The sequence below is a fragment of the Perca fluviatilis genome, chromosome 19, assembly GCF_010015445.1.
Source record: "Perca fluviatilis chromosome 19, GENO_Pfluv_1.0, whole genome shotgun sequence".
Taxonomy (NCBI): Eukaryota; Metazoa; Chordata; class Actinopteri; order Perciformes; family Percidae; genus Perca; species Perca fluviatilis.
The window spans coordinates 8,075,676-8,090,523 of NC_053130.1; the positions used below are offsets into that span (position 1 = coordinate 8,075,676).

Consider the following 14,848-nt stretch of genomic DNA (forward strand, 5'->3'; position numbering starts at 1 on the left):
TGAATATGGAGCGTCTACCCCAGTTCATGCGAATGCAAATGTAAAATGTCAAGCCAAAAGGAATACTTGGAATTAATGGTGGTGGTAAATATTCATGAAAAGGACAAGGTTGTGAACGGGCAACACAGATTTTGATAATGAACAACTAAAACCGTTACACACTGGACCTCTAACAATATGAAAAAAAATACTTTCTCTCAGATTAATTTTTTTCATTGTCGACTTGAATTAGTTTTTTGGGATTTTAAACTTCGCATCAGTCTCTCCTCCCTTCCGCTCTCTCACTTACTCTCTCTCTCGGTAAAACAACACATCTTCTCTCACTCTCTTCATTTATTTCTCTTTCATTCTCCATCTACCTGCCTGCTGTTTGTTTTCTTTCCCTGCTCCCCACATTGTCTTCTCACGAAAGTGCAGATCTCACTCTCTTTCTCTCTGTCTTTGTTGTTACACATATAGCAGCACTGTGTGGTAGAGACCAGTTGAAGTTGGCTTCCTGCCTGTTGAGATGTGCCAATAGGAAACACTGTGAACAGGGGTTCATGCTGATGAAATTGATCTGCTCAGGTATGGAACAAGACTTCCTTCTTATTTCATGTTGTTTTCTTGGCTTAATTAGTCTCCTGGTATTACGTGTAAGTGTCATTTGTTCTGTAAGATACAAAGAGGGGAGTAAAAAGCGTGATTTTTTTTTACATTGTAATGTACTGTGTGATGAGAAAAAGCTTTATCTGGGAATCATGTGGAAAAAAAATACAAGACAGCAAAAAAGAATGGCGTGTACATGTTGTATGTCAGTAATTTAATATTAAAATGTAATAGCAGATGAAACTTGATCTTTAAAATGAAAGCGCAAAGTTGTAAGTGTAAATAAATGTTAAGGGGCATACAGTACAGTGTGAAAAGGGGAGTACCTATCTATACTCGGATACTCTACATTTATACAAAATGTACTAATGTTTTTGTGGGGTTACATATAAAAACAGTTAGACTAGATGTCCTGTAACAATAAACCAACATCATTACGGTCATACTAAACCTTCAACTTTTTTTTTGTCCAAAGCGTTAAAGTACTTTACTTTTAAAGAAAGAAAAGTCTGAGTAAATGATGCATTTCAGAAGAATTCCGAAAACAGAAGTGATGTAAACATAGAAATGCGATAGAGGCAAGAGAGGTTGAAAGCACAAGGATTCAACACTCGAAACTCAAACTGTTATAGACTATATTACATGTTGAATATTAGGCCGCCATGCAGTACATTGACCTGGATATAAAACCTGCAGTGAACTGTTATTCTCTTGATTAATCAGTCTGGGTATTTGACAGTTTTTGAGTCCCTAACGGTCTGAAAATTTGCAGAAAACGCATACAGTATATGTAATTCAAATTGTTACATAAAAGATGAATTAATATCAGTAAATATGGGTATCTGGCAGTATCGGAACAAAAACAAAAAAAGTCATTGGCCTTTAAAAATCACATCAGTCAACCTTTAAATTCTAGATAATATAGGTTGTGTTCAACATTTGTCAGTCAGCAGTTAAAAGGAAATCTGAAAATAGAATTGTCAACAAAAATCAGCGTTGTGTCGTGTGTGCTTCCACAGTATAATTTGATTGGTTGTTGTGGGTATCCTTTGTTTATTTTTAGCTGGATTACAGGTTGAGCTTTTAAACTCCAGAGAACAAGGTAGATATATTTATGGAAGCTTCCCATCTCAATAAAAGATGAATCGCTGTCTTACGCAACAACTCCTGACCACACTGGAGGCAGTGAAGAGGCGGAAGGAGGGAGGAACAGATGGATGGATGGACAGATGCGTGACTTTTATGGATGTGTTTTCCTGTCACGGTTGCCCTCCAAGAAAACTCAATCCTACTGTACTTCCTCTTTCTCGCTCCAATGCATCTCCCAGACTTCTTCCGTATCTGACTCTCAGTCCTTTTGACACCTTCTTTATATCTCTTTTTCTCCATCTCCCACTTTTTACGCCTCCCTCCTCTCATTCTCTCCTCTTGACTGTTTTCCATTTCTCTTCCCCTCTCTGATCTATTATTCACATCCCTCTCTGACTCTCTCTCCCTCCCCTGACACCTGAAATCCCTCTGTCTGCTCCAGGGCGTTTAGACCTCCACCAACAGTGCTTCCCTCCTAGGAAAAGAAAGAGAATGATGAATAAAAGCAAAGAGACAGATAAAAAGCGTCGGGATAGGGCGGCTCTTTAGATATGTCAAGGTATTCCTCCATGTGGCTTATTGTATAGGTTGACATTTTACACAGTTCTGTGTAATCCTTTAAAAAGGCTGGTTCCCGAGTCCAACCATGTAAGACTCAGTTAGGACCACACGTTACACCATAGTGGAAATATTTTAACACACCTGAGACGGATCAGTGACTTTTGTTGTGTTTTTAAAAAAAATCTAAATTTACTCTTTAGGTGTGTCACTTTGTTGAACATCAGCAGATTAAGATGTTCCAGAAGTTTTTGTTGTAATTTTCCATATAGCCGCTTTTAGCTATATAACCTTAAATTAACAGAAACAAATCACACATACTTGACTTGAAACACTGACAGGAGCGGAGAAAGGGACAGTTTTAAAGTTTGACATCAACAAGATGATTGGCTTAAAGAGGCTGTGCAAAATGTGAATGGGTGAATTTAAAAGTGCGAATGCCCTCAGTCAGCTGATTGATTTGGACATAGAAGAATGCTGCGTTCATGCCACCTCGGAATAACAGGCACCGCCCCCCTGGTTACGTTGTTTTTCCGACTGGCAGCGTTCACATGGTCGGGATGTGTGGTCTTCTTCTTCTGTTATATTGGCGTTTGGCATAACAACTTTTTGCATGACTGCCACCAACGGTTGGCCGTAGCCGAGAGCATCAGGTGTGTGAAAACATGGAGGCCACAATAACAAAAGATTTGCTGCTGTTTTCTTATATGAGCATCCAAAAAGCACATCGCCAGGTGTTTGTTTGTGTTATCTGGAGGACAACGAACGGGAAAAGACACGGATAATGTGTTGTTTTTTTATACATAGGCCGAATTTATGAATAATTTGAAACATATTATGTCTGTGTATGTGTCTTGGCAGAGGCATTTGTCCACAATAAACAGTTTATTGTCATTAAAATATGTTCAGTGAACCATCAAACGTCAGTTGTCAACAACGCGTTTCCAACTGGGGAACTCGGTTATCAAAATCCAGCCCGAGTTTCCCACCTCTGATTCCCACAGGACGTTACGTGAATGGTGACGTTTTCACTCGGAACGTGTCCATGAACGCACGGGAAGAGCAAGTAGTAGAGTAGAAGAGCAAGATAAAAAAAAAAGGTATGCATGAATATAGTCTTGGTGTCAGTCAGGTGGGTCATTTTAAAGGGCACAAAAACCTATTATGTGTGACATTGAGGTATGAGCAGTTGTTGAAATGTAAAAGTGCAGGTGGAAAGAGAACGAGAAAGTGATTACCCCTGTGGAGATAACTTAAAATCCCTTACTGTAATGAAATCTTGCATTAAGTTATTTTCCTTTAAAGGAACACGCCGACTTATTGGGAATTTAGCTTATTCACCGTAACCCCCAGAGTTAGACAAGATATATACATACCCTTCTCATCTCCGTGTGTGCTGTAAAGCTGTCTGACGTCTCCAGCGCCATCAGCCCATAACAGAACAGGCAGGTGAATGGTTCCAGTAATCCTACTGCTCCAAATAAGTGACAAAATAACGACAATCACAACATGTAAATAGGAACATGTTGGCGTTATTTTGTCACTTTTGTCACAATTCGGAGCAGTAGGCTAGTTGGAACCAGTTACCTGCAGGATCTGTGCTGGGCTAAGCTGCTGGAGCCTTCAGACAGCGTTACAGCACGCACGGAGATGAGAAGGGTATGTATCGACTTGTCTTACTCTGGGGGTTACGGTGAATAAGCTAAATTCCCAATAAGTCGGCGTGTTCCTTTAAATGTGTTTTTCATAGTGATGTCCAGGGTGAAACCAGAGACAAAGCTTTTCTTTTCCGTCTTTCAGAGAAAGACTTTACAGTGTTTATTTTTTTTTAACATTCTGAGCTCCATAACACGTACTTCCAATGCCACTCAAACCCAAAATATTGATTATGCTGGTTACCACCAGTAGAAGGACATGATTGCAGCCCCACCTGAAGCAAGGTTGTATTAAAAAAATCACTCAACTTTTCCCGGATAAACAAGGGTTCTATAAACTGACCCACCTTTGGGTGCTTTTGCAGTGTGTAAAAGAGGCTGACATGTACCACATGGCAGCTGTTTGTGCCCGAGGGTGGCTGCAGCTGGGCCCCAGAGAAGGGTATGCAGTCCCAACTGCCAGCATAAACATCTACATCTGTCTTCATATTTGGATCAGTAAATGTATCAAAAAAATGTCTAAAAACTCAGTCACAACCTTGACCAAAGAAAGATGTGACAGTGTCATAAAAAGTTAAACAAATATGAGTATTTGCGTGCATGCCATGTCATGCATACATTATCTGAAAGGGCCTGTGGGTGTTGGTGTGTGTGAGTGGGTGCTCATAACCCATCCTCTCACATGACTGCAAAAGATAAAGGCTAAACACAATCTACATATTAGAGCACTGACATGTGCGTGCATCAGATGAGGGCATATCTGAAATGGATTCTCCTTCCGTTCCCCCTCGCTGCACACATCTTCTATCCATCTATCAGAGCTACGCCACGACGCCTCGCCTTCCCGCCACTGAGCCATCAATCATCACATTCCCATGCTTTATGGAAATGGGAGGAACAACTTCATTTAAAACAGCATTTTACCTTCTATCCCTTCCACCTACCTCTCTTTGTCCATCCGTCCATCCATCTGTCCGTGCTCTAGTCCAATCAAGTCACAGCGGAAGGTCGTTTATTTAAATCTATTTAAATGGATATGAGGCACGTGCATATGCAGGGAGATTTCACGGCCCAGCAGATCAGCAAATACCAAGGCTGTTCCACCTCACTAACCCCCCATCAGGGCCCATGGACAATTAATACACACCACAGGTGGTCAAGTTTGCGAATATGTGTGTGTGCCTGTGTAAGAGAGAGGGGAAAAAAGCATCCATCCATCCATCTAGCTAAAAAAAAACAAAAAAAAACTGAAGAATCAGGGTAGAGGGGTGATGAAGCTTGGGTGAAATAAAAAAAAGAGGAAGGCTGAGCTATAGATGTAACAAGGGAAGCAGTGGACAGGAGCAAGTGACAGTATCAGAAGTGAAATAGGTGTCAGTGGGGAATACAGCATCACTCTTGAGGGGAAGTAGGGGAAAGGAGAGGAGCAGAGAGGGAAATTGAGGGAGGTGGCTTGGAATGTTTGAAAGAATAAGGAAAGGGGGAGAGTGGGAGGGATGGGAGAGGAAGGAGAAGTGAAGGGTAAATGTCTTTGCTAATGTCTTTAGTGCCAGTATTGACTAACCCTGGCTCCCTTTGACTTCAGCAGCACACTCGCTGCATCCTCCTCTTCAGTTCATTAACTCTGTCATTTGGAAATGGACGTATTGGCTCGGCTGTTCAATGTCACCATGGATGGATGGATATGTAGAGTATCAACCATTAAAGGATCATACCGCTTTAGCTTATTTACTACAAAACTGTATGTAATATTTACATACAGTATTACCAAAGCATACCACAGTTATTATATTTAGATTGATAAAGGTGTTTTCATTCCTTGCAGATAGCTCTAGCTTAAGTTATAAAAAATCAAGTTGCAGAGAACTGAAATTTCCTTGTAGATATCTTGGTTTTTTTAAGTCTTTTTTGTTGTTGTGTAATAGTACAGTTAAAAGGACAGCCTTTGTGGTACATTCAAGTACTGGTGGGAAGCTTATTGTTTTGTGGTCTGCTGCCAATAGGAGTTGCAACCTACTATATTGTAACAAGACCAAATGTGGAGGACAATAAGAAAATATGGACATTGTGAAATGGACAATAGAAGTTAGTTTTTGCATGAAATTGTGTGTTGTTTAAAGCTGACTCTGTCTCTCTAGTGTTACAGTAAATGCCCAAGCATCCCACAGTTGTTCATAATAATGAGCTGTTGCACCTCAGGATTTACTTTCATGTAGGAGACCAGTAAGTAAAAATGTTGGCATTAAACATAATTTGGGGTCTTGCATCCAATATCAACATGTGGTTTCCTTGGGTGGTGACTGTTGGCACACCGGCTCCGAGGCAGGTTGACTGGCGCTTAAGCATGGCTAATTCTCAACATTGAAGGGCCGTCCACACCAAGAACGATAACTATAACCATAACTATAACTATAACGATGTGAGCATCCACACTGCTGAGCGATAACGTTCTGCAAACAGCTACGTCAAGCTCGCACTGCACGCTCCAGCTGATCCAACAGATTTTCCAACGTAAGATTACAGAAATGTCTTTGTCTTTATCCTACATATTTGTGAATTTAGATTTTATGAACCAAAAAAAGTCTACCGGCGGTCCCTGGGGCGCCGACACCGCTGCCTTCTCCAGGCAACAGCGGGCACACTGAGCTCCATAGAGTCGGGGATCTGAGCAGATCTGTGCAGAGCACCGGAAACAAAAACACAGACAGTATGACAATAAGATCCAGAACACAAGATTCACACTCAGAGGTTAAGGATCGTAGCCCCACCGAGTGTTAAAGTCACGTCACGCCACTAACCCCCTGGGTGAAACAAATCTCTCCGCCGTGTCTCTCTCCGCCACGTCATGTTGTAAATTCAGATGGATTTTGATTGGCTGTCCGTCGTTCATCAAATCGCTCTGAAAGTGATCCCAACGATATCGTTCCCACTTTCGTCGTCGTTATAGTTGTGGTGTGGACTCTGCCATCCGTTTGAGTTAGAACGATCTTAAAAACTATATATTTATAGTTCTCCTTATAGTCATTCTTGGTGTGGACGGCCCTTTAGGCGGTCCCAAGCCAATTGACCTGACCTGGAACAGGTGTGCCAACCTCCGCAGATTAAGGGAATATCTGCAGCTGGTGCACAGGTGACTCCTCCAATTCCATAGTGATTAAAAAAGTAAAAATAAAAGTGATTATGTGATCACTTCAAGCCAAGCCGTCAAGCCAGTTTCAAATTTGTGGAAACTGATTTTCATACTAAACAGAAGTAAATACAAGTGATTGCCTGTAGGTAAATCAAGACAAAACCAAAAATGGTCTGTATGATGTAAGGTACATAGAAACTAAGCTAAAGCGTGCATAAAGTTTGGTATGTTCTTTTTGAATAATCAGTCATTTGATGGTAAATGGCAAATTAATGGATGGAAGTGGAAGAATAAACAGATTTAAATAGACTTAAATATTTAATCAGCTCTAAAATGGGATTAAGTTGGAAACAAATGGATGGACAGATTAAGAAAAGATGGAGGACAGATGGATGCATTTTTACAAATCAAAGGGAAGAATGAATATACAAAGGAGAGACGATAACATGTGCAACCCATAAATGTGTGTGTTTGTGTCCTGAGGGAAAGAGGCAGAGTGGTGTGTGCTGTTTTAACATGATTAAATATCGCTTCTTCCTTCCCTATACACCTCTCTCATCATCTCCTCTGCCTCTCCACCTTTTTGTTCACCCGTTGTTTTCCCCTACACAGCACTTCAGAGAGAGAGAGAGAGGGTAAAAGAAAGGAATGAGCAAAAGGCCAAAAGCCACACTGGGAATCACACACAAAAAGACAAAGAAAGAAAGACTCAGACAATGTGAGGTGAAGAGGGAGAGAAAGACATCACAGTCATATAATTCAAAACGAGATGTCTGTCTGAAATGGGCTTTTGTGATATGATGGTATGACTATTTTGGCTTTTATTCGTCTGACTGTTGCCACTGAGCCACCGGCACTCACTGGATTGGGTGTAATCCTCCTTCAGCGACCAGACAGACAAGAACAGATTGGAACACTTTTAGGCAGATTGTCTGCAGAAACAGACAGATTTTTAACATATCACTCTGAGACCCTGTGTGTGGGGGATCCTGCACATTTTATTTGTTACTAGACAAATTGACAGACCACAATTCACTGATTTGAAACAGACACCATACAAATTCAGTTTAGTTTATTTTGAACAACTTACAAGACACAAAAGTATTTCACTATGAAAAAAGAAAAAGCAAGAATAAGCAAATACATAAATACTCTTTAAAAAATAGTCTTGTCGGAAAGAGAGTAGGAGAAAGCAAAATGCTTTTTGGGTCCTACCCTTTTTGAAATGTCCATAACCCTTATCAAAGTGTTTTCAATCTTGTTCAATCGTTTCTCAATATGTAACCACACAACCCTATAACAGAACATCGTCAAAATCCAAAAACATTTGCCAATTTATCAATTGATCAAGTTACTATTTCATGATTTTCATTAATAAATAATATATATTTGTATATGTAAAAGAAATAAAACATAGCAAAATATTTTCATATCTTTCACAATAGTTTCTGAAGCTGCTCTAAGATGAATTTTTGCCATGCCACAATGTCTTATGTGAAATTGTTGTGTAGGTTTGCTGAGGTTAAACTTGCCCAGTTGGGCATGTGGCTGCCTGTCAAACTCTCAGTGGACACCTCTGCCTCTACGTCTTTCGTCTTTGAAATGTCAAAACAATTTCACAGCTTTTAACTGTCTAGTCAGGCCAGACGTGATAATGTTGTGAGAGAGATTATTGTGTAACAGGAAAAGAATAAGGCAATTGTCTTAAGGGTTGTTTGTCACACGAGAAACATGACAAAACGGAGCAGACAGCGTGCATACTAACGAATACAGTTCTTTTTTGATAGTGTGGTTGATGCACTTTTCTTCCACAATGCAACGCACAAAGAAAATAGAGAAGCTATAATGTATGTGTTGGTGAAACAGCTCCAAAAAACACAAGTACTAAATCTCAGGAAAAAAGATTTTGCCTCTCTTTATGAAGTTTAAGTCACACTTGGACTAGCAACTGATGTCACACATATTGTATCATTTCCTGTTAGCATGAAATAGTAAAACAGTACACTGTAATTATTAGAATGTAGAACATACTGTGTAGAATTAGTATGTAGTGTGGATTTGGGACACAGCTTAAGTCATTTCACCTTATCTACTAACTAAGGCCTTTGTATATATGCTGGTGTTTATCCCAGCATGCATTTAGGAGCAGCTCTGCCTTTTCAAGTAGCACAGAAACGGTTTAAAACAGACGCATTGTCTGTGATGCTACTCAAGTCTGGAGTTACTGCTGTCTGCCTTCTTGTCAGTTGTTTTGGCCGAGAAAACAAGGAGTAACAAGGTGAACCGCAGGGGAGATGAAAGGACAAGCAAGTCCAACCACTTCAGCTGAATGTGACAGGCTGAGACAGCTGTCAATCAGGATAAAACATGTCCCCAACAGAAAAGACAGACAGGAGGTGGCAGTGTGAACAGTTTCCACATTTACTCAAAATTCACTTCTTTCCACGTCATTGTTTTATTGCAGACAGGTAACAGGGAAACTGCCCTTTGTCTCACAGTTTCCGAAACATTTAAAACCACAAAAATAAAATGTGCTACTTCAAATATACATAGAAAATATATCTATTCTGATTCATTAGCCCAGCGGTTCTCTGTGAGGGGAGACAAAGGAGAGGAGTAGGGGACAGGTGTTGTGTTGTGACTTGTTACGAGGTGAGATGGCAACAGGAAATTGGTCACATTGGCCCCAAATACATCTGAGCCACACACTCTCTAGTGAAATAAGTAATCACAGCTTATTTCCTGAATTTCAGCAGATGGCCTCAGTGGAAATGGTCAAGTGTGTACAGTGTGTGTGTGTACAGTTTGTGTGTGTGTGTGTGTGTGTACAGTGTGTGTGTGTGTGTGTGTGTGTGTGTGTGTGTGTGTGTGTGTGTGTACAGTTGTGTGTTGTGTGTGTGTGTGTGTGTGTGTGTGTGTGTGTGTGTGTGTGTGTGTGTGTGTGTGTGTGTACAGTGTGTGTGTGTGTGTGTGTGTGTGTGTGTGGGTCTGCAAAGTTGAAGTCTTGATTAACCAATCATAGCTGGATTTACAGTGCTCCCAGACCATTTGTGGTTGAATCTTTGAGGCTCATTCCGATCATCATCATACCAATCACCATTGATGTTTCATGGGCATTGACCAATCATGGCTTGATCTGCAGAGTTTATTGATCAATCACAGCTGGATTTACAGAGACTGCTGACCAATCACGGAAAGATATACTGCAGTCATTGCCAGGATTTATTTTCAGTTTGGTTTGCCACTGAGTTTCTGTGATCTATAGTTGCATTTTTTTTTAGGCATAATTTATTAATACAGGTTTTTCTGTAACTTGGTGCATTGACACAATCAGACCATAGGACACCCATTAAACTATCTAGGCCTCAATGCACCTGCTCATTAAAACGTTCTTCTCTATATTTAATATAGCGGTAGCTCTGTGACATGTTTAGAGTAGCTGAGCACAAACACTGGAAGTAGGGGGAAACTGCCAGCCTACATTTCTATCTGAGGTGCCTTCTAACAACTCCAGAGTTGTCTCATTCGTAACCTGGGCTGTGTATATAACATGTACGAATAGAAAATGAGACATTTTGGTTTAACAACGTGTTATCGTACTGTAATTATGCGCTGAGGCCACTCTAATCTCTACAATGAATACAAAGAGATTTATTTTGATTCAGCCTGTTCTCATGAACCATTCCTTCAAAACGCTACGAGAAGTTCAGCACTGTAATTCGTAAGCATTCCAAAAAAGTTTTGTTGCTGTATTCACTACATTGACGGCCGCTGTATTAGAACGCGGCTGGTCGCGCTGGGAGGAGGTCGGGGTGGATGAGTGGGCGTTAACATACAGGTCTTTTAAGCCAGTTCGCTTCCCGGGGGAAACTGAAGTCTTTCACCCAGGAATTGTGTGTTCCTTAGGAGTATTTTAATCCAAGCCGATCCAAATGATCTTTTGCCTAATCTGAACTAGCTTGTTGTTTTGGTGCCTAATCTTAATTTTCACCGTGGCAAAATGCTCATATTTTGTGGACTAAATTTAACCGCAGTGTCTGCCAAAATGACAGCAGCTCACGGTGCTTTGTACCCGGCTCAAAATCACCTATTTTCGGGTAACTGAACCACCAACTACCGCTGATACAACAAAGGACTGTAGCCGGCGTCACAAAGCCAGCCGGCGTCACGTGACCAGCCGGCGGTCTCCTAATTTCGTAGGATATCATACGTATTGGTGTGCATACATTTTCATACAATATCATTAAAACAGCAGAAAAGTGCATTTCTTTCAGGATTTTTTTAAGGATCCAATTGCTCAGGCCCGTGATGCAAATGACTCCCTGTCTGGATTGACGGACATTATAGTCAACTTTGCAGAATTGTTTTAGCAAAAACTGCCCAAAAACAATTTATTTGATAATGTCGAAAAAACAAATAGGACAGGTATTTGACATTCGAACCCAAGGTGCTTTCTTGAACCTCTTTCTTCCCCATTAAAGGAGATTCCAGATGTTTTTTTCCTCACACTGGTTATACAAGTAGAAACATGTGAAATGCTTATGCTGCAGGCTCCATTAAAGTAAAATAGTAAGTAGTAAATGTAAAGGACATATAACAATACAATAACAAAGTAACTAACACATCTAAGAGGCTACAAATAAAAAAATAAAAATAAAATATATATATAAATTCCAGGCATAAATATATACATAATACAAAGGTTTTTTTGTGGGGAGTTTTTCATATGCTGAACAGATTGTAAAGCCCCTTGAGGCAAATTTGTGATCTGTGATACTGGGCTGTTTCCCACAAATAACACCACATACAGTATAAAGCACATAATACAGTATAAGCAAGAAAGCAGAATCCCATCACTCAAATTTGAGACTGAAGCCTCCTTCCTCTTCAATTCATGAGCGTTGACGTCATCAGAATTAGAGAGTCAGCGGTTGTTTTATGGAGATAAACAATCCGAATAAGCAACCACAACAATAACAACAAGGGATGGTGGGAGCTGAACGAGTGAGGAAAGGGGTGGATGATTAAATGAGAGGAAGGCAGGAATGTGGGCCAGCAGGGTGTGATAATCTGTCTCTCTGCCATCTATCCCACATGGGAGAGAGAGAGAGAGAGAGAGATTGAGGGGATGTATGATGTATTCTGACCCATATTCACACACACAGTGATGTTTTGTGACCCACATACTACCTCATCTAAACACACATCCCAATTTAATACTAATATGTGTGGGTGAGTTAGTGTGTGTGTCACATTAGGAATGTATGCACCATTGTACCTAGAATACCACTGCAATATTGACTGCTACATAAATGCAGTCCACATTGCAGTGGTATTCTTTTCTGGTCTTAACAAACCACCCCGACGCCATTCAAACACATTTATGGTGGCCGAGGCCATGCTGAGGCCACCATAAATGTATTTCTGATTGGTAGACGACCGCTCTACCCCCTGAGGCTCAGTCGCCCAATGATATCCTAAAAATCACCCTATCTCTTTTCACCTTTCCTTAGCACAGCGTGACACAAGTACAGTGTCATTTTCAAATGTCAGTGAGATGTGTTTAATATCTGGATCAAATCCAACGCCTTAACCACTCGGGACATCACAGCTGGCTGATAATGTTGATCACTACATTGTGGATGGAGGCCAGTATACTTTGAGGTTTTGCTGTCTGAGGATCCTGGCAGCTTAGTGGAGGACATTGAATATTGTTCATTTATTGATTGATTGTGAGAACTGTTTATTTACACTTACAAGTGTGCAGTTAAAATCTGGGGCGGGTTTTAAAACGTTTGAATGCAATTGTTTATTCACTGTAATAAATAAATGTGAAAAGAACTTTAAGTATTCTATTATGAATATCAGTAAATACCTGCTATTTGTAACTCTAGGCTATATAGCCTACAGCCATGGATAAGAAAATGGAGAAAATGGTCCCCTAGACACAGACATGTTAAATTCCCCTTACCCCTCCTACATAGGCAGCCAGAGTTTTTGGTCTTTGTTTTGTCTCTTTGTAGTCATTCTGCATCTCTTTGTCTCTCATTTTGGTCACATGGCATCTCTCGTCATTTTGTCTGTTTTTGTGGTAGCTTTTGGTCTCTTTGCGCTCATTTTGCACATTGCGGTTCTTTGTTGTTGTGCGATTGACTTGCCAACAAGAAATGTTAAGTCACATCATACTGGGGCCCTAGGCTTGTACTGGGAAGACCTGTGTAGAAATTAATTCATGATGCTAATAAGCCAACAACCGATCACCAGGGGGATAACCAAGGGGGGTCCTCTGCCCCTGGATAAAATACATTGTATCTTCTCAGTACAGTATAACACCCTCCCTCTAGAAATAAAATAAAGCAGTTCCTAAATATCCAACAGCAGAATACTTGATGACTATGATCATGAATGCAATCTTTAAAACCGAAAGAGAAAAGAAAAAATTTACAGTGAGCTCCATTTGTAGTTGTTGTATGTAAGATGTCGTGCTTTGCTCACATTTACACATTTTGTATGTAACTGATGTCTGTCAACACATTAAATAGAACCTATGATTTAAATATACTGTCTGCAACTTTTATGCCGGGAGTCAGCTAAGTGTGTGGCTCATCTCGCCCTCTCCATTGTCACTTGGTTCATACCACGGCACCTGTCACTCATCTTGATGAGTTGTCAACCTTGAAAGAGCATCGAGCCTGAGGTTGAGGGAACCAAAGTGTGCAAAGCTTCCACAGGCCTCGCAGAAACGAACAATTACAAGGTCTTCTAAATATGTCTTATAGCCACAACCAGCCCTGCTGACCAGTCCACAGTAAATGATAGACTACACACAGGGGGGAGTGACTTAATACATATTTAATAGTCCATTCACTTTAAATGAATACTGTCTTCTTGCACTGCTATTTAATTACGCCCTAAATCAATCACATACTTAAGTAGATGTTAAAGGCAGGAATTACAAAGCAGCCTATAGAGCCATTTTCATACATGGAATACTTAATATAGCTGGCTTAATCTATCTGTTAAAGTAATGGCTTATTGTCTTTCAGGCATGTAAATGCATGTACATTTTGATATATATTCAGACATGACAGGACAAATATGGAGAGAGATACAATGCTTGCACAATATTTAGCACCTACAGGAGAAGTTAAAATGGTACTTGTTTAATTCCTACATGCTCACATGCTGTGACAAATCTCTATCATCGAACTTGCAAAGTGAACTGACTGAACCACCATTGTCACTGACTGAATCTGTAGCCTTTAGCAGTGGAGCTCTACTCACTGGTGACAGAGCCAACGCTGTCAGTTCAGCTATACGCAGTATGCTCCTTCCTCATTAAAAGCATATTAAAAGGCACACAAACAATCATAATCTCATAACTCAGTTATTAAAAAAAATAGGCTGCTGAGCTATTAACCTTATGTGCAGTGCTTGTATAGGTCAAGCTTTGTACTAAACTGAAAGTGACAGCTTGGACTAGCAACAAAGTGGATGTATTACTGAACTGAACAGTTATGCGTTCACTTACTAACATGCATTCCACCTAATATGTAGTGTTTTGCTTTAACTCTTTAGATTCATCATATGTATGTGCTGTTTGAACACCCCCCACCCTCACTGCCAAAGGTCCATAATTTAAGAGGCTATTTTTCCGCGGCACCGTGGCACTGTCCGGCACTTAGCACCACCCAAGAAGATTGTGATTGGTTTAAATAAATGCCAATAAATCAGAGCACGTTTTTCTCCCATCCCGGAATGCTGGGTTGACTAGCCAGACTACTGGGTAGGCTAACCTTTAGTAGCAGTGGTCTTGGTGGTTCTTACG

At 40.4% G+C, this 14,848-nt stretch overlaps 1 protein-coding gene across 4 annotated transcripts in view; it reads left to right on the forward strand.

Moving 5' to 3' along the window:
• bean1 (brain expressed, associated with NEDD4, 1) overlaps nt 1-14,848 on the forward strand; it is a 52,728-nt gene that overhangs the window by 9,340 nt on the left and 28,540 nt on the right. For 2 of the 4 annotated variants that reach the window (XM_039784812.1, XM_039784813.1), the window contains exon 2: nt 460-567. In XM_039784812.1, coding sequence (XP_039640746.1) covers nt 543-567 — 25 coding nt within the window. In that variant the 5' untranslated portion in view covers nt 460-542. Of the gene's footprint in view, nt 1-267; nt 301-459; nt 568-14,848 lie in introns of those variants that run through there. The other 2 variants (XM_039784810.1, XM_039784811.1) reach the window with 2 other exon arrangements.